Source organism: Tachysurus vachellii, chromosome 19 (assembly GCF_030014155.1).
Source record: "Tachysurus vachellii isolate PV-2020 chromosome 19, HZAU_Pvac_v1, whole genome shotgun sequence".
NCBI lineage: Eukaryota > Metazoa > Chordata > Actinopteri > Siluriformes > Bagridae > Tachysurus > Tachysurus vachellii.
Window position 1 is genome coordinate 13,811,467 of NC_083478.1, and position 20,022 is coordinate 13,831,488.

The 20,022-nt window shown below is 40.0% G+C and overlaps 1 protein-coding gene across 4 annotated transcripts in view; it reads left to right on the forward strand.

The window, feature by feature from the left end:
* The first annotated feature begins 6,350 nt into the window (after window positions 1-6,350).
* The window catches only part of mtcl2 (microtubule crosslinking factor 2), a 46,209-nt gene continuing 32,537 nt past the window's right edge, over window positions 6,351-20,022 (forward strand). For 2 of the 4 annotated variants that reach the window (XM_060894982.1, XM_060894985.1), the window contains exons 1-3: window positions 6,352-7,471; window positions 10,182-10,406; window positions 16,675-16,833. In XM_060894982.1, coding sequence (XP_060750965.1) covers window positions 6,650-7,471; window positions 10,182-10,406; window positions 16,675-16,833 — 1,206 coding nt within the window. In that variant the 5' untranslated portion in view covers window positions 6,352-6,649. Of the gene's footprint in view, window positions 7,472-10,181; window positions 10,407-16,674; window positions 16,834-20,022 lie in introns of all 4 variants that reach the window. The other 2 variants (XM_060894983.1, XM_060894984.1) reach the window with 2 other exon arrangements.

Sequence of the window (20,022 nt, forward strand, 5' to 3'; positions counted from 1 at the left end):
ACACAGAGACGGAAGTGAATGAAGGAGGCGGGTTCACTGGCAGCGGATTGGCCAATCGTATTCGCTGTATTTTGTCGCCTGACATCATTTCAGGAAACGTCACATTGTACCTTAGTGATAAATGGTACATTTTAGGGCGGAGATGTGTGTAGTTCTCAAGCTGAAGGGTCCCGGGCATAGCTGCCAATTTCTCTTATAATCTGTAGACTTTGGGCTTCTTTTTCTTTTTGGGTTGCTTGTTCTAAAAATCTGACAAGCGACTTTTTTTAAAATTTAGAATCTCCTTTCCCCAACATGAAAATACTGCCAATGTCTGCTGTGTAGACAGCATTGTAACGCCCTTCACAAACCCCGAATTGAACCTATGTATAGAGATCCTAGAGATCCCAGAGATCCTAGAGATCCCAGAGATCCCCATGTGAGGGTCTGCAGCCCATGTGCCACTATGTCTATTGGCTACACTAAACTGCATTTAGGTGCACAGGTGTAGTAACCTGTAATGGAATGGTGTCCCATCCAGGATGTATTTCCATCTTGTTTTCAGTGATCCTATGATAGCCATCCCTGACCAAGATCATCAAGTTCATCCATCTGTGTTTTTCGGGCTGTAAGGTGATGAAGCAAGTAGCATTGCCTCTTTATAGCTCCAGGCTTGGATTACCACGAGTGTAGAGTTGCATATGTTCTCCACATGTTAGTGTGGGATTCCTCAGGGTTGCCCCAAGGTCTGAGTGAGTGAGAGTGTGTGTGAGAATGTATATGTGTGTTCCTGTTGCCCTGCATAGTGGTATACAATGCATGATGTGCTTTCACCTTGCATTACAGTACACCTTGCCCCGGACCAACTGCAACCCTGATCAGGAGGAAGTGCTTACTATAGACGAATAAGCTATATTTTGTAAGTCAGGTCACATCAACGTACAGGTTTCTCCATTTGTTTTTGCTCTTCTACATTTTATTCTCCATAATCTCTGTTTTTAATATCAAATAAATTGTTACAGTAAGTGATAATGAAGTTACATAAATCCTGTCAGCAACTGCCATGACTGAACGTATTGAATCATTTGTACATTATTAATGAGAGATAAGTTTGGCCTTTGTGTATGATCCTTCTTTGTTAATAATTTAAGCAGGCATCACTGATACAGTCTTCTCTTTTTGTGCATTACAAACAGAGCAGCACACCATGACCTTCAGTGACCCTGGTGCTAATAAGAAAGCATTGATGTGTGCAAAAAAGAAAGCATTGATGTGTGCAAGACTGAATGAGAATGAAAGAGAAGCAATGAATGTAAAGGTTCTCAAGATGCTAAGAAATGAGACAGTATAACTTTTCAGAATGACTTAAACTTTTTGCATAGCTGGCAAAACTTTTCTCTGCATTGAGATGAAGAAGGAGAACTGAATTAAGATACACTGAGCTTTCTGAGTTTAAACCATAAAATTTGTATTTAAGTCATCAGCAGCCTTCGATCTCTTGCCTGATTTTGCAGTTTAACTCTAATTAGAGGGCAGTTTGGGCTGTATTGTCCTCGCCCTCCCTCACTGGTTATACTTCCCACTTAAAAAACAGTGTTTTGTGCCATTTTCCACAGAAGAACACGGTCATGAAATCCTGGAGACCATTAGTGCACAATCATTGAATGTTGCTGAGTCATTGCTCAAAAGATTTGTGGACGTTTGAGAAACATAGAGCGAGGAGAAGAAAGGCTTTCATCCAGCATTACCCACGCCAATTACACCCACTACCTTTGCACAACATAGCCTTGTTCCCTGCTCATTAAAAACAATCTCTTTCATACCCACACTGAAACATTTACACTTGCATACATTTGAATTTGGGGTTTGTCCTTATAAATAAAAACATAATCTAATGACTTTGTAATATTTTTCTCTCTTATGATTATCCCATTCCGTTATAAACATTATAGCATTTTCTTTGTTTACAATTGTACTTTCTGAAAATAACCACTAGATGGAGCAGGTGTGCTGTTTACTATTCGTGGCTTAATTATACTATACAGTGGCTTAGGTTAGCATGCTTGCCTTGTACCTTTAGTCTGTGTGTGTGGTACAGAAAATAAATGTATGGACAAAACTCTCTGGACTAAATTGTGTCTAAGATTAAACTTCCCTATTACTTCACATGTAATCTCTCCGTACAAGTGTGGAGACCTGACCTGACCTTCCCACCATATGGGTCTTCACTCAAAATGTTACCACAAACACACGATTGTTTAAAATGTCTTTGTAGGTTGTATTATGAAGTTTTCTTGTACTATTTCCTCGTACTGTGGGTGAGGTCTATTTAGATAAGGTTGGTGTGGATGAACATGAGAAGCTTAAACCCTCATCTATGCAAGGGCGTCGATTTGGGTAGGGATCCAGGGAACACTCAATTGTCCCTAGCAATAATTCGACCAAGCCTATATATATATATTTATACATAACCACTGATGTCAGCCTGTGTCTTGTGCTGTTTTACTTATTCATTTAACATTTATCCAGGAATCATTAAATAAGATGAAAAATATTTTACAACGGAGTTCTGGAAAAAATAGCGCAACTTGTGGAACACAAACGGTTAACAAATCTACCCCCTGCAATGAATCCCGCCTCTGTAAGTCACCTCTCTAAAACGATTGGCCTTTGCCTTTTTAGAGTCCCGCCTCTCAAACCCACGTCGCTGTTTGATTGGCTTTGTCTTTCTCACTAATGTGTTGAGGTCGGAGGCTGCAGCTAGATTCCGTTGTATGAAGCAATATGCAACGTGATTATTCAGCTACCGGTATATGAGTAAGAACGTATTCTTATAACAACAGTTTTAACATATATAACAATATATATATATATATATATATATATATATAACAATCCCATATTAACCGGATAAGTTGCAAATTTAAACATTAGTGTGTATGAATTTGTGTATATCTATAACAGTCACTTAAATAAATGGATCTAACACGTGTGAGGGCAAATGGACTGCGAGAGAGGTTTGAAAAGGGTAAAACTGTGCTTGGACTCTTTCTGGCATTAGAAGTGATTGAGGAATTGGAGTGTATGAACAAGTCTCTGCAAAAACGAACTGAAACTGTTGCAGGAATGAGACGTGCAATAGAGTGAATCAAGTCCACTTTACAAGCCAAGAGAAATGAGGAACGTTTTCAGGAGGTTTTTAATAAAGAAGCTGCAACGGTTGACTCCCTTGGAATAATGTCCATTCAGATTCCTCACCAAAGACATCCACCAAGGCCATACACTGGTGGGGCAAGCAAGCACACTGTCATGTCACCGGTGGTGCATTACAGAACAGAGTTCTATAAAATGCTAGATAGTGGTGATGTTCAGCTTAGGGACAGGTTCAGTCAACCAGATCTAGATGTTCTGCAGAAGCTAGAGGAAACTCTACTGACTGGAGACGTGTGACATTGTTTAACAGTATCCAGAAGTGAAAAGAGACAATCTAAAAGTCCAGCTAGCCATATTTCGCTCTAGAAACACTTTTAGATCTAGTACTGAAGTGGCTAATATTCTAAGAGGAATGTCAGTTGAATTGAGAGGCCTTTTTGATCAAGTTGAAACCCTTGTCAGGCTGCTTTTATTGGTCCCAGTGTCATCAGCTGAGGCTGAAAGAAGTTTTGGTGCTCTCCGAAGACTAAAAAACATGGCTCAGAACAACAATGACACAAGACTGAACAGTATTGCTGTTTGCCATGTCCACCAGGACAAACTGGACAAAATCGATGTGAAACAAATATGCCAGCAGTTTATTTCTGGTAATGACAGACGTAGACATGTGTTTGGCTTGTTCAAATAGCAAGTTACAATACAGTATACACTAAGCTCTCAGTTTTTATGATGTGGCTAGTTTCCAATTATATAGTATATATAAATATATATTGTTGTTTAATTCACAAAATTAAGTAATTAATACCTTGTGTTCTGTGATGTAATGTGATGTTTTTCTGGAGCAGATCTGGAGGAAATCTGCTTGTTCAGTTTTTTTACTTGCCCTGCTAGAATTCTTACTGGCATCATAAAATAGTTAAAAATGAAATAGACCTATTGTATATCTGCTGTTTTTGACCTGTGTAACCTTAATAAATAAAGTTATGGCACAAAAAAAAAAAAAAATTTAATTATTGTTCAAGTCGAGTAAAACGCGATAAGCTTTTGTACTTTTGTGACAATGCGGCTCTGCAGACCAATTTTATTTATGTCCCCACCAATGTCAAAATCAAACTTACGCCCTTGCACCTATGGACCTTCTCATTTGTTACTGGATGCTCACTTGATGGCTGAATGAACACAAGTCCCCAAAGCCATTTTCCAAAACTAGTTAAAAGCCCTCTCAGAAGGGTTGGAGGCTGACCAAGACCAAAAGTCCGTGATAATGCCCATGGTAAAATATCTACATTATTTTGATCATGCAGTGTATATTATATAACATCACAAATGACTTAAATGGTTTAAATGGCTTTACTGCACAAGTGGATGTATAGGATTTAACTAAGATTCTTCTTCTTCTTCTTCTTTCGGCTTTTCCCTTCAGGGGTCGCCACAGCAAATCATCTCCTCCACCTATCTTCTGCATCCTCAACACTTGCACCCACTAGCTTCAAATCCTCATTAATTACATCCATATACCTCCTCTTTGGCCTTCCTCTTTGCCTCCTGCCTGGCAGCTCCATGTCCAACATTCTCCTACCAATATAGGATTTAACTAAGATTAAAATGTCTTATAAGCATCAGTAAGCATGTTATCTTGTTATATTTCAGTTCTGTATCATTTGGTGCAAATCATTCACTCTCACTCACTCTCTCATTTTCTGCCGCTTATCCGAACTACCTCAGGTCACAGGGAGCTTGTGCCTATCTCAGGTGTCATCGGGCATCAAGGCAGGATACAACCTGGACGGAGTGCCAACCCATCACAGGGCACACACACTCTCATTTACTCACGCACTCACACACTATGGACAACTTTCCAGAGATGCCAATCAAACTACCATGCATGTCTTTGGACCGGGGAGGAAACCGGAGTACCCGGAGGAAACCCCTGAGGCACGGGGAGAACATGCAAACTCCACACACACAAGGCGGAGACGGGAATCGATCCCCCAACCCTGGAGGTGTGAGGCAAACGTGCTAACAACTAAGCCACCGTGCCCCCTTGCAAATCATTCAGTTACTATCATTTATACAAGAACATGAAGCCATAGCATACAGGGGCATGAAACAATGCTAGACATGAGTACTGTATTGTAGGAAACCAGTGCCTAGATTTAAAGCTTTTATATGTACACAGAAGCTATGACATACTGGCACTGTCCACATTATCATCCTCACACTCTGAACCAGAGAGTTTAGCCACAGGCATCCGATTCCCAACGTTTCCCTTTGCCAATAGTTTCATAACTATTATTTAAGTGAAAAGGGTTAGATAAGAGCCTTAAAGACATCTTACATTAATTATACACATTAGAAAAGTGTCTGAGAGGCTGTCTACTATTCTGCAGCAACCTTAATTATTCATTTTCACACATTTCTCTCTCTCTCTCTCTCTCTCTCTCTCTCACACACACACACACAAACACACACACACACACTCACACTGGACCCTAGTGCTTTAGAGAAGCTCTACATTTACTGCATGTTCAGTGCAGAGGACCAGCTTGATCTAGCACAAGCATAAGCCTGGTCTTCTGTATGAAGCAGTCATTAAAACTGAATTACAGGGTTTGGACTCTGTCTACCTCACTAACTGCTGCCATTTGCACTGCATAAGACATGTAAATTAGTTATTATTTAACAACTAATACTGATCCTCTATGGCACACTTTAATCACTGGCATATTTTTGAGATTTTTTAAATGCCATCTTTTTGAGATAACATGAAATAATTGTCAACGGTGTGTTACATAGTCCTGGGTTTGGATAAAGCAGTAATTAATACATATCTCTTCTCCACTATTTCTGAAGCCATTCTTTTCCAGGCCAGCATTTGTTTTTTGTTTTTGTTTTCTGTAGCTTATTATATAACAGATTAAGGCTCTTGCACATAACTTAGATCTATACTGAAATACAATAACCTGATTACAGTATAATCCTTGATGGAGAGGCTAATTTTATTGTTTCTGCACATAACACTAGAAATGCAGGATCTCTACAGAAACACTGCGAAGGTCTCTTTGGATCGACCAAGGAAACCCCTGCATGACACTCATCCCTGGCATGGATTTAGCATTTAAGCTAATAAGCTGTGAGTCTTTTCCTGTTCCATCACGAGGCGCTGGGTGGCAGCACGGAGCTGTGAAGGATGTTTTGGTTGTGATCATCAGCAGAACCGCTATGTGGGCGGAGACACAACACTACGTTCACTCACTATATTGTTGAGCAGAAGACTGGAAGTGGAACCGGTCGGGAGAAGAAAAAAAAAAAAGGAAGAAACCAGTAGTAGCTGAAACGTGGTCCATATTTAGACAGTATTGCGCTTTGTGAATCAGTACTGGATCAAACTATTATTCTGTTTTATTGTTAGTTAGTTTCTATTCTGCGGGCGCGGCTTTTATCCCAAAGCCGAGCGTCTTGTTCTGTGCGTGGAGGCTTTTATTTCTCTTACAGTCGGCACTGAGAAGCGGAATGAATGACCAAGACAAAGGTTGACGCCGCGTCTTCGACTCATTTCGTCTCGGCTAAAGACAAGAGACTCAGGAGCAAAATGGAAACGGAAAGCGGGCGTGAAACAAGCGACGTTGTGCCGTCAATAACCCAGGAGAAGAAGAAACCGCACCGCGCTCCTTCGCCTGCGAGACCCAAAGACGTCCCCGGATGGTCCATCACCAAGATCCGGGGGGGGATCGGTACACCGACCCTCAGTGTGAAACCGGGGGCGATCCATTTAGGTAGCCGTCTGTCCAGACGCAGCCCCATTAGCAGTAAAGAAACAAAGGATAAGATGGGAAAATCACCGGGGAAATCCGCCCTGTCTGCGCTCGGTGCTACGAAGAGTAGCGTCAAGTCAAACAAGGCCGCGCGGAGGAAAGTATCAGATGCCAGTAACGCGTCCGACGATCTGAGCAAAGACTCAGGAAAAGATTCGGGCAAACTCTCGCCCACTGACAGCAGCTCCGAGCTCTCCGACTGCGGCTCGGAGGAAAATAAACTTTCAACAAGCAGCGATAGAGAAAGCAGCAGCCGTGGCGGTGGAACCGAGAGCGAAAGCGCGGCCGCGGAACAGAGCACTGCTGGTGCCGGGAGGGACGGAGAGCGCCTCGCGCTGGGAGGAGACGCCGGACAGGACAGCACTTCCCCGGGGGATGAGCGCTCACTAACATCGCTCGATAGTCGGATGCCTGCTAGCACGTCTTTGGCCTTCTCTGATCTTAACGAGGACCTCACGGAAGCAATGCACGAGGAATATCTCCGAGAGATCGAAGAACTAAGATCAGAAAACGACTATTTAAAGGTAAAAGTGTGTGGATCAGAATGATATCTAATTGTCCTGCTGGAACCTGTACAAGTTCTGCACTGAGAAATAGTGATGTGCTGAATCTTCAGTGTTTCAATTTACCCTCTAAACTGTTGTCTTTATCAGCTCTGTCTAGTAACTCATAGACATTTTGCAGACAGCTTTATCCACAGTGACTTACATGTTTTATATCTATTTATACAACTGAGAAATTGAGGGTTAATTGCCTTGCTCAGGGGCCCAGCAGTGGCAGCTTGGTGGACCTGGGATTCAAACTCATGACCTTCTGGTCAGTAATCCAACACCTTAACCACTAGGCTACCACAACTCCTTTAACTCTCACATCCTGAGTCATTCACATTAGCTTTGAAGATAATCTAATGTGATTTATAGGTTGGTTTTGGTTACGGACAGGCTGTAGATGAGAGAACAAATGATTGATTAAAGATAGGCAGTTTGAATACCTCTAGGTTGAATACTCTCGCTGGTAAACACACTGACCCACAGGCTAAGTCCTGGCTGCACATGGACAGGTGTTAATACAAAGAATGTGGCACGCAATAAACAAATTTGTGCAACTACATGAAGCTCCTTGTTCAACATGGATAACCGTGCTGGTGTTCATCTTCTAAGAAAGCTGTTGTTTTAAGTCTGCTAAAAAGGATAGGCCTGTGAATTGAACTTCTTAAAAAAAATACTGTAAAATTTACAGATAATGTTTCAAAATGAACTGTAAACATATACAATAAACAAATATTCGAGTACTTGATTTTCCTTAACAACATTAGCTTGAGGCATTTTAAGATAGTGGCTTATGATTTATGCAAGATTCAATTAAGCTGAAGTTTAAGGGTCTTGCTCAAAACCAGAGCACTTAACCCTCACTTGATCAGTTGTATAAAAATGAGAAGAAATGTAAGTTGTTCTGGATAAGGGCATCTGTCAAATGCTGTAAATGTAAATGATTGTGCTGGGATGTAAACACACAACCTTCTGAACCATTGCAACTAACTCAGCTAGCTTCCAAAATACCATGGATGGGTTTTTGAGCAACTACTTACCCTTCTGCTCAGTTTTATCCTGCATCACTTTTGCTCCACTATCTTAAAAGGCATCAGCAAGATGAGCAAAGCTTATAATCAAGATTAGCTTGATTAGGTGCTATTTTATACCATGTAAGATTTTACTGTACCTTACTGTAACCCCTTTACATGTGTATTACTGTTAAATGTAAGTTTTCTCAGTGTACATTTTACATGCCTTTTTTTTTTAGCACACATTGGTATTCGTTAAAGAAGAAGCATGTTCATCTCTGTCTGGATGTACTTTGTGTAGTTGTTCAGAACAGTGTACAGTGTATGCAGCGTTAATTCATTAATTTTCTACCGCTTATCCGAACTACCTCGGGTCACGGGGAGCCTGTGCCTATCTCAGGCGTCATCAGGCATCAAGGCAGGATACACCCTGGACGGAGTGCCAACCCATCGCAGGGCACACACACACACTACAGACAATTTTCCAGAGATGCCAGTCAACCTACCATGCATGTCTTTGGACTGGGGGAGGAAACCGGAGTACCCGGAGGAAACCCCCGAGGCACGGGGAGAACATGCAAACTCCACACACACAAGGCGGAGGTGGGAATCGATCCCCCAACCCTGGAGGTGTGAGGCAAACGTGCTAACCACTAAGCCACTGTGCCCCCCAGCGTTAATTCAGTTCAACTTAATTAAGTTTAATTCATTAGAATCCTAGTTTATGAAGTATAATTTAATAGCCAGTATGTTGGTGCTTTAAGATCATTTTGACCTTTGCTCATCAATTCCTCAGAATAATATATCTACCAGAACTGACCATTTCTTATTATTAGTGTGAATATATTAGCTGTTGCTGTGCTGCAGAACCGACCTACATTCACATAAACTCTGTCTGTTATCCAACATTTACATTTAAGTACCACGTCCTATTTTAACCTCTCTTAAGAGCCCTTATATCGACTTGCTCAGGTTGTTGATGTTTCCTAAACATTGCTCTGTTTTGCAAAGCAGGAGTAAAGGGAACTAGACTGCAGCTGCTGATAAAGGAAAGAAAATAACACAAAATGGACATAAATAAAAGTACAAATAGTAGTGTGAAGGGATTACATGTCTTGCTCTGAGATGAACTGAGATAGGGCTGAGACAAGCCATTTGGCTGTTCATGGAAAAGAGGATCAAAATAACAGTACTTACATGCATCATTAATCCTATCTTACTTCAGTTGTTAACAGATTCTTGAAATGATACTGTAACAGTGTAGTATGTTACCTTATAAAGACATAAAAAAATTAGTCAAACAAAAAGGCCTGGACCAGGATTTTATACAATAATCTTATTTATTACGGTAAAATTTCGTGTCATTTTTTTCAGTGGGTGATGCTGCAATGCATCTATAGAGGTGAATATAAATTATATATTAAGAGAAATTTGATTGTTGACTGTTGACAGTTATTCAAGGGGTGTGTTTGTGTGTGTGTGTGTGTGTGTTTCAGTGGTTAATTTTTTCCCTACATTTTAGCCCTTTTTGTGTCACCTTATGTAGCTCTGGGTCTTTATATAGTACCAGAGTCCTGAAGGTCTGTTCACTGTGAACAACATCAGCTATATATGGTGTGAAATGACAATAAAAGCCTCTTGACTTCTCTTGACTTGACATGTGTGTATATCAGGATGAGGTTGAGGAGCTGCGCTCGGAGATGCTGGAGATGAGAGACATGTACATGGAGGAGGATGTATACCAGCTCCAGGAACTTAGGCAGCAACTTGAGCAGACCAACAAGACATGTCGCATCCTGCAGTATCGACTGCGGAAGGCTGAGAGACGCAGCCTGCGTGTGGCTCAAACCGGCCAGGTAGATGGAGAGCTCATTCGTACCCTGGAACAAGATGTAAAGGTGAGCGCAAATAATGCCTCAGTATGTTTTTTCTGTGTAGATTTATTCTTTCTTTGTGTATTTTTATGATGGTTTGTGATATTATCTGAAAATAGTGTAACTGAAAATATGTGAATATTGATAAATGAATAAATGATATTCTGAGCTTGGAGTTTTTCTGCAGCTTTCAGCCAAAGCCCTCTTCAATTTCATTGCATTGAACAGGAGTATAGCTATCATAGAAAGTAATTACACGGGTATTAACTGTTGAAGAATCCTGTGCTTGCAGTTTCAACAATTAAAGTAGTTTTCTGCAAAAAAAAAGCACAAAATTTTGTGGAACTGACTTCCAGTGCTTATGCCAAGAACGATATACATGCAATGCTGCCATTATCATCATTCCAAATCTTAGGAATGTTTAAATGATGATAAACAAAATACAGCCTCTCCCTCCTTAGTGCAGTGCAGTTCCACTGGTGAGGGGTTTTTGTCTTCAGTTATAAAATCGTGTGTGTTTGCACTACAGCCACCATGTGAGAGTCTTCAGGACAGAATAGTTGACGCTTTCATGGTAAACTGAGGTTTTTGTTATTTTTAGGGTGGTGGAGGTTTTAGCTCCTATAAGGTAAGCGTTAACAGGAAATAACTTGTCTTGAGGACATTTCACAACTATAAATGGTAAAAAGTACAACTTGTCATTATTTTCATTTATTTAAGTTATTCACTGGTAAATTACTATAAAATTGAAAAAAGGGAAGGAAACACAATGATTTGCTTTTGGAAAATAATCAACACTGGGGTTGTTATGCATTCTGGCTTCTCTGCTTTACATAGAAACAGGAAAGGGTCATTCATTTTTACCTAATTCAAGATCAGATCTACAAATTTATCCTCAGGTTCTAACCAGGAGTAGTTGTTTAACGAGGCTTTTAAGAGATTACATTAATGGCTTACGTGTAAGGTTATTTAGGCCTCAGTGCCTTGTGGCCAGGACAATGCCTCTCTTCTCAAGCCTCTCAGCTATGGAAACTTCAGTGATGATGTCATTCCCTTAAGCCACGTCCTGCTACTGGCGAGTCTTGTTTTTAAATAGCCAATATGTTCTTAGTAACACACACAACAAAAGAAGCTGTGTTCTGTCTTCAGCAAGGCTAACATGGCTGACATTTAAATCCAAATGACCTCAAGTCCATCCTGCCTGTAATCTTGATTTGAATCGTGCTTAGCCAATCACATAAAGCGTAGCAGTTGTTGGCACATGGGACAGAATGGGCGTGTAGGAAGGATTTAAAAGTAAACACTCAGTGTGTGTCAGATTCTTTAAGTGTTAGCAGGAGTCTCCTCTAACAGTGGGCCAATTGTCTGTCTGTGCTAGTAGTTAGCAGTTCAGATTACACTGTCCTGAGTACACTGTCAGAGTTTTGCTGTTTCAGCTGAGTTTAGATGGTGTCGTGTGACTGACCACACCACAGAAAAACACAAAATCACTGGCTGATCTGTGTCTGAAATGCTTTATTTAAGGACCTTATCTGAACTGCGGGATTCATTCAGTTATAAAGCACAATACTGGTTTAAAAATATTTGTATAATCCAGTGTACAATATTGATGTTTCTGTTGTTTTTAGTAAATTGGCCACTTATCAACCCTCTGTCTGTTGCTGTTTGGTACGTTCTGAATGAATGACAACCAGTCACAGTTTCATCATGCTTTTTCTGTCTGTGTAACTACTGTTTTGTTTGATTTTCGAAGCATGCCTTTAGCAGTTCCCACATTTGGCTTTTTCCTGTCGATTCACAGAGCACAAGATGATGTCATGTTATGTAGGTCATGAGGGGTGCTGTGAGGCGTGATGGGAAACGGACTTTAGGAAAAGCCTTGTACGCTTTGCTGCCCCCTTATACGTTGACCTCATTTTTCAAAACCCGAAGACCCAGTGCATCTCTTAGGGAGAGAGGGACAGGGAAAGAGGATCTGACAACCCGGACAACATAGAGTGGGAGAGACCGACAGATAGACAGACAGACAGACAGACAGACAGCCAGAGATAGATGCCTGGTATGGTTTAGTGGATGTAGTTTGAAGAGGCACTCTACATTTATCTGAAACTCTTCTGGCTGCATCCATATACAATTGAGGGTTTATCATACAGAGAAATTCTCAAGAAATAGTTAAACTATATAGAGATCACAGAGACCTACACAGGAAGAAGCTTTCCTTGAGCCTCAGTCTAATCAGTGTTTCCTCTATCTCTGCCAGCTCACACACTTGACTGATCATGAGCTCTGTTCACCCTTGGTTACTTTATGACTATTTTGGGAAATGTTCTTAAACATGGAACTTGTAGTCATCATGTTACACCAATTATCAAAAGTCTTAAAATATCTGTTTTGTGAATCAGTAACGGTTCCAAGTAGAAACAATGAGATCTTCAGTACACAGAAAGGAGTGTTGTATTCAGTACAATTGGATGCTGTCAAAGCAAAAGTGTCATCAATTGTCACTTCAGCATTTAAAGGTGTCTTCTTGGTTAACATGGCAAAAGAATTAAGTATTCTTTAATGAATAAATCTATGTTAACAATTATTGTAAATTTGGCAAAGACTCGCTAGCTAACTCGCTAGCTGCCATCCCAACATTAGCTACTTTTTGAGTTGTTAAAGCTGTAACATTATTGTGTTATATTTAAATGTTACAAACTTTTGTTTATGTGTATATCTGTACTGATTTAAAAAAAAAAAAAAAAGAAGTATAATCCTCTGCTCTGAGGATGTTGTGTGCAGATAGTTTCAAGTCCCCTGTTTGAGCTGGAGCTTTAAATTTATGTCTACACCTTTTAAAGTTTCGACATCTTGCCTAAGGTAATGGCTGACAGCAATCTTTGCTATGCTGTAATTAAAAAAAAAAAAAAACAAGGCCAAAAAAAATATAATGAATCTACATCAGGAAAAGTGCCGCCCCTCCTCCTTCCTTTTCCTCCTTCCACATTCCACAGACAATAAGAGCCACATACATAATGACTCATGTGCTGCGTTCACATGTCACAGTCAGTCCAACCATCTGACATAACTCGCAACAATGATGGCCACAGAGAAGCCTGGCAAAACTGGGAACCTGAAGCTCATCAGAGAAGGAGTGCTACAATTAGGCAAAAGCAGCGTTGTTTTCTTTGTCTGTGAAGGTAAAATCAGTTTGGAAAATAGGCCAAGGGTGTTGAAGGAAAAACATGTCAGTGTTGGATTAATGACTTTGCTGTTCTAAAGGAACAGGTTCTAAAGGTTCACTCAAGACTGAATTCATATAAAGAATTATACTGTATTCATTCATTCATCTTCTACCGCTTATCCGAACTACCTCGGGTCACGGGGAGCCTGTGCCTATCTCAGGCGTCATTGGGCATCAAGGCAGGATACACCCTGGACGGAGTGCCAACCCATCGCAGGGCACACACACACACTCTCATTCACACACTATGGACAATTTTCCAGAGATGCCAATCAACCTTCCATGCATGTCTTTGGACCGGGGGAGGAAACCGGAGTACCCGGAGGAAACCCCCGAGGCACGGGGAGAACATGCAAACTCCACACACACAAGGCGGAGGCGGGAATCGAACCCCGACCCTGGAGGTGTGAGGCGAACGTGCTAACCACTAAGCCACCGTGCAATTATACTGTATATATATTAGAAATTAATATTAGATATATGTTTCTAACTTTTGGTTTCTATGTCCCAATCCAAAGAATTGAGTTGTAGTCTGATTGGCATCTTTAAACTGTACATAGTGTGTGGATGTGTGTGTGTGATTCTGTGTGATTTTGCCTTGGCATAGACTGGCGTCCATGGTGAACCCTGCTTTGTGCCCCAGCTCTCTTGGGATATGCACCAGTGTTTCTAGGCATGCACATGTACTGCTAGTCTCTCTAAAAAGATAGATATATAAACAAGTGCTTATGCTAGAAATATTCAAAAGATAGGACATTAAATGAAAATGAATATTAGAACACATGGTGGCCATGGCACGGGGAATTTTCTACATGTTCAGTCCCCTCCGAACCTATTTGAACGACAAGGCAAGCTTAATTAAATTGATGCTACAGTATAATGATTTGATATTCTCTTAATTTTAATGAGCTGTGTAAATCAAACATATTACACTATGTCTGTGTTTTGGGGAATCGTAATGGGAAGTGAAATGATCAGAGGTTCACTGAAGAGCAATTCAGCTGGCTTGAATGAAAGATGACCTCAGACAAACCTACATGATTACATTCAGTGAGCAAGTTGTTAAAAACAGTTGTTTGTTTGTGACCCAGGGTGCTGGGTCAGGCAGGGCCACACACATACACAGGCATCTCTTTCATAGTTAATTACACTCCTTTGCTTCATGTTGAATGTTTTATATGGTACACACAGACAGCCGATTATGTATTTGACTGTTATAGGGTGGAGGGAACCAGACAAGGGAGGGAGCAAGGCACTTTTAACATCTCTAATGCCCCATGATAAAACACCTCCTCCTCACCTTTGAAACCCCACTGAACCAGCCCTTGTTCTCTTCTCCATCTTGGCTCTACCTCATTAATCCACCCCCCGGGTGTCCTCCTCTTTACCACATCAAAGCAGCACCTTTTAGATGTGTTAAAGCTGGCACACAGATGCAGGTCCGTGGTGACAGACAGGAAAGTGGAGAGTTGAGTGCAAATAATCCATCATAGCTGCTTTCAGAGGACTGTTTAAAAGATTATGCATTTTAATGTAACGTAAAATATGATCTTATTTTGGATTAAATTATTATTATTATTTATAATTTATTTCATTTTGGCTTTGGATTTACAGCTTTTTTTATTGTATTCTGTTCCTGATGAATCTGATTATAAACACTGCCACTATAAAGCAACATAAAGTGCTGAAAACAAACTCAGGAGGCTTGTGGAGTGAATAAGAACATTGATGCATTGATACTAACATAGCTGACTCTGTGTGAGGCCATAGTGCAACTGAGAGTATGACTGTATTGATAGGACAACACAAAGAGTAACTGGTGGAGTGTCAGAAATGAACAGTGATGGTTTATTCTGCAAAACAAAAATGGGAAGGGATGGAAAGAAAAATAGAGAACGAATAGATACACAAGTGAGAGGAGGCAGAGAGAAAGAGGCAAGGCCAGCTCTGGTATAAATTGAAGGATGGTATGTACACAGAGGGGTATTGTGAGTACCCAGCTGCTCTCTGGCCTTGATTCAGATTCAGAGCAGGGATTGGTAAGAGAGAAATGAGAACCACTATATAGTCCGACTCACAAATTTCCAACTAGTGTTGCGTTCTATTGACTCGTCCCTTTTCATAACAACACTCTGGAATATAGGTTTGCTTTTGTATTGTATTGCATCTTGCACAAGCAGTCTGTTAATGCTACAGTAAACTTGCTTTTTTTTTGTTTGTTAAATAAACATAATTTATTATTGAGTCAAGGGGCAAAAAATAGTTTATGATTTGATGTCCCTGAGCTGCTGTAAGTCATCCGGACAGTCAGTGAATTTTGTTGTGTCAAGGGGATGCTGTTGTTTTTGATGGTAATATGTTCTGATATGTTATTTGTTGTTCAAATAATCATGTCCTAAAATCATGTCCCAACTTGTATAAAGTATCTTGGGGTCTGTCTCAATCAGCACCTTTGGTCATTGTGTACACGAGCTGAGGCTCTGTAAGGACTCATTACATTCTGTTTCCCTTATCAGTCACTGTGAGAACCCAAACATCTAAAATGTTTAATCTAAACATCTTTAAACATTACTGCAAATAGACTTCAACAGAGTACGTTTTTGTACTAATTAATTTCCACAACAAAATAAGTGCCATTTAATTTGTCACAAGATGTTCTCTTTATATTACTATGGGCTGACATTTGGCTACTTTACCATGGACTTGCACACATTCATGTAGGACAAATGCAATTACAATGTGCAACTAACTATAACAGTCTCTTCTACAGCTTGTGTTTCATTTCTGAAGTTGCACGTTAGTCAACTTTTCATTCAGTGGCATGAGGAATAGCGACTATAATGTGGTTTCTATAATGAGAGACTATAATGAGCCAGCCCTGGTTTTTGAGAACCTTCTGTCCTGCACATTTTATTGTTTCCTTGGTTCTAACACACCTGATTCATTTAGTCTGCTTATGAACAGTCCTTCCTGGGTCAAAGCAGGTGTCAGTACAAGAAAGTTAATTGGGAACCAGTGGATTAGCTTTTTAAAATATTTCTCTCACATTCACTCTTTGCATCCCAGGTGGCCAAGGACGTGTCCATCCGCTTGCACAATGAGCTTGACACTGTGGAGAAGAAGAGGAGTCGACTTGAACAGGAGAATGAGGAGCTGCAAGTGAAGCTCCAGGACCTGGAGGTGGCCAAGCAAGTCCTTCAGGCTGAGCTGGAGAAGAGCCGAGAGGTAGGACATAAGCCAGGCTTCTGAAACATACAGTATTACCGTCTGCTGGTTTATTCAGAGCTTTTATAACTAACCATTGTGAATAATAAAACTAAATGAAACAGGCCATAGTCTGTGGATCAATATATATATGTGTGTGTGTGTGTGTGTGTGTGTGTGTGTGTGTGTAATGAAGAAAAACTTGGAAGGGAAGTCAGATTAAAGAAATCTATATATGAGACTTCACTTAACCACAATTAAACTATTACACAGATTTTAAATATACGTTTTAGTTACACCTGTAAATCTCCTCATTTACACAATTATTTAATCAGCAAATTATGTGGAAGCAGTACAATGCACACAATCATGCAGATACAGGCCAGCAGAAATTGTTCACATCAATCATCAGAACTGGAAAAAATATGATATCAGTGACATGGTATGTTTGTCGGGAGCAGACTACATGGTCTGAGTATTTCAGAAACTGCAATTTTCTGGATAGTTTAACATTCGATATGGAACTCGATATTGTCTTCTGGTCTTGTAGCATATCAAACTCAAGGTTTGATGTTCTGAGATATTTTTTGAGAGGTTTTTTTGGTTTGTTTTTTTTACCATTCGGAGTAAACTGCGTAAAAATCCCCGGAGATCAGCAGTTTCTGGAAACCAACCCATCTGGAATTAACATCCATGCCACAGTTATGTTCTACATGCTACAGTCACTTTATTTTTCTAACATGTTTGATGTTAGCATAATCTGTAGTATATTTACAGTATTTGCTAAACTCCCTTATACAGAAGTAATGCGATTGGCTGATCAAATATTATGTGTAGATGTGTATGTGTTAATAATAAAATGCTCAGTGCACAATTTTAATAATATACACACAAATGGACTTTAATGGTGTCATTCTGTGAGACATCAGTGGAAGCTTTTAGCATTTCATTGTTGTAAAGCTCTCATATATAGAGCGGATTGGTTCCTACTGCTTTGTTTTGGTCAGTAGGAATCAGCGTGATGGTTGTGTAAGTCAAACTGATTTTTTTCTTATGGATAAGGTTTGAATATTTGGGCTTTATCAGTGTTTATTGGCAGAGAGGGGTAACAGAATGACTATCACTTGTATTGCTTACACTTTGATTTTAGAATCATTCTTGGACTGTTTTGATTTGGATTGCATATGCAGATACTCAGCTGTGGCTTGGCTGCACTTCTGTATGTGGGCTGCCACACAAATCTGGCAAAGGCCAGAGTGGCTGAATTCCTGTGCTAGGCTTTTCTACGGTTTACTGATCATTTGTGGTACAGGGTGTGTGTGTGTGTGTGTGTGTGTGTGTGTGTGTGTGTGTGTGTGTGTGTGTGTGTGTGTGTGTGTGTGTGTTTGTGTGTGTGTGTGTGTGTATGTGTGTGTGTGTGTGTGTGTGTATGTGTGTGTATGTGTGTGTATGTGTGTGTATGTGTGTGTATGTGTGTGTATGTGTGTGTATGTGTGTGTATGTGTGTGTGTGTGTGTGTGTGTGTGTGTGTGTGACAAACAGATTGAACCTGTTTATTGGTTGTTTCATGTAAAACAAAGGATTAGAGTTATTTTGTTAATGCAAATGTTTGAAGAAGACTTGGAACATAGGGAGTGGAGACGATTAACAGACTATTTTAGAAATGTGTAAGAATATATAGTGGAATATAAAATAGAGTATATAGCAATGGAGTATATAGCAATGGAATAGAGTAAATAGTAGAGTTAAGTGTAATTATTCTTTTCTACATAGTTAATTTGCATTGCTTTGGCCAGTTTAGGCTTTGGGCTCACAATAACTGGGAGACATTGACCTATTTATCAAGAAATCTATATAGTGTGTAGTTCTGTGATGTGTGCCCTTGGAGGAGACAGCTGAAGCCTTATCTACATTTACATTTAAAATCAATAAAATGTAGTGATGAGCTGTGTGTAAAAAAATTGGCATACAGGATTTATTGATAACTTTGGTAACTAGTCTAACCACGTATTGATCTTCGACTTGCTGTGATTGCAGAGGGTCAATCAGTAAAAAGCACACTGAACTTATTAAAAATGGCCAACCTCATGTCTTATGTCAAGCTTTCTCTCTCTCTCTCTTTTTCTCCCTCGCACATACACACTCTCTCACACACTTTAACGCTTGTCTTTCACATTGTGGCCATAGCTTCCTGCTTTGCTCTATTTTCCTCTTCAATCCTTCCTTACTTTCTACCCCATTTTATCTGCATCAATCTTCCAGCTGTTAGAAAGCTTCATGGGGGATTTAGACATGGAAGGATATCAGAACGGGGGATGTGACGTGTTTGTAAAATGGCTTGAGGCTGACATTATTCTGTGCTAAGTCTCTGAGGAAAGGGGAGACAGACCTTTTAAAGCATTAGTTGGTCCGAGAATCAAATTTACAGTAAATTCCATTTTATTTTGAATGTTATTAATTGGCCATCTTTGTTATCTTATGTTTGCTTCAAAAGACCTAAAGGTGATTATTGGGTGATTATCAAGTTTACACAAAAAATAGCTACTTTCACACAAAGAGATTCAAATTATCCATAAAATAGCCATAGTTTGCAAAAATATACAATCCTTTGATGGCCATTTTAAAACTAACAAATCACTTTTACATAAATAACCCAGCAAGGCTTTGAAAATTCTTTGAGCTGAAATGACTAAAAACTAGACTGAAAGTAGCTTGAATATGTGAATATGCTGAGTAGAAAAATTGCCTGTTGAGCAATATGCTTCTCATGCTTTGAAGAAGATTGTTGCTGATTTGCATCTATTTTTGCAGCTTATTTGCTCTGGGATGATCAACACATTAATTCATTAATTCTTAAGTCATGTGTATTGTGCCCTGTTACACTGTGTGCACCATAGATACCAGTCTCAGCCGCTTCATCACTATCCTCTGGGCTTGTTGCTGTCGTAAACAAGTTTGTACATTTTGGGTCTTTCTCTGATCCATTTCTTTTATTTAATTTTCCAGGACATTTTCACTCAGCTTTTTCCTTTTTTTTTGTTACTACTGATTAAAAACCTAAGCTGGCTCTCTGGTCTAACTGTAAAGCTGTATATTTGTCATGTAACCAGCCATCAGTCAACCAGTTAGGGATCTCTGGGGGATGGTTTCATTGTCTCATAGCCTCTTATATAGGGAGACAGGGGTGTGATAGTTAGATTTAACAATGTG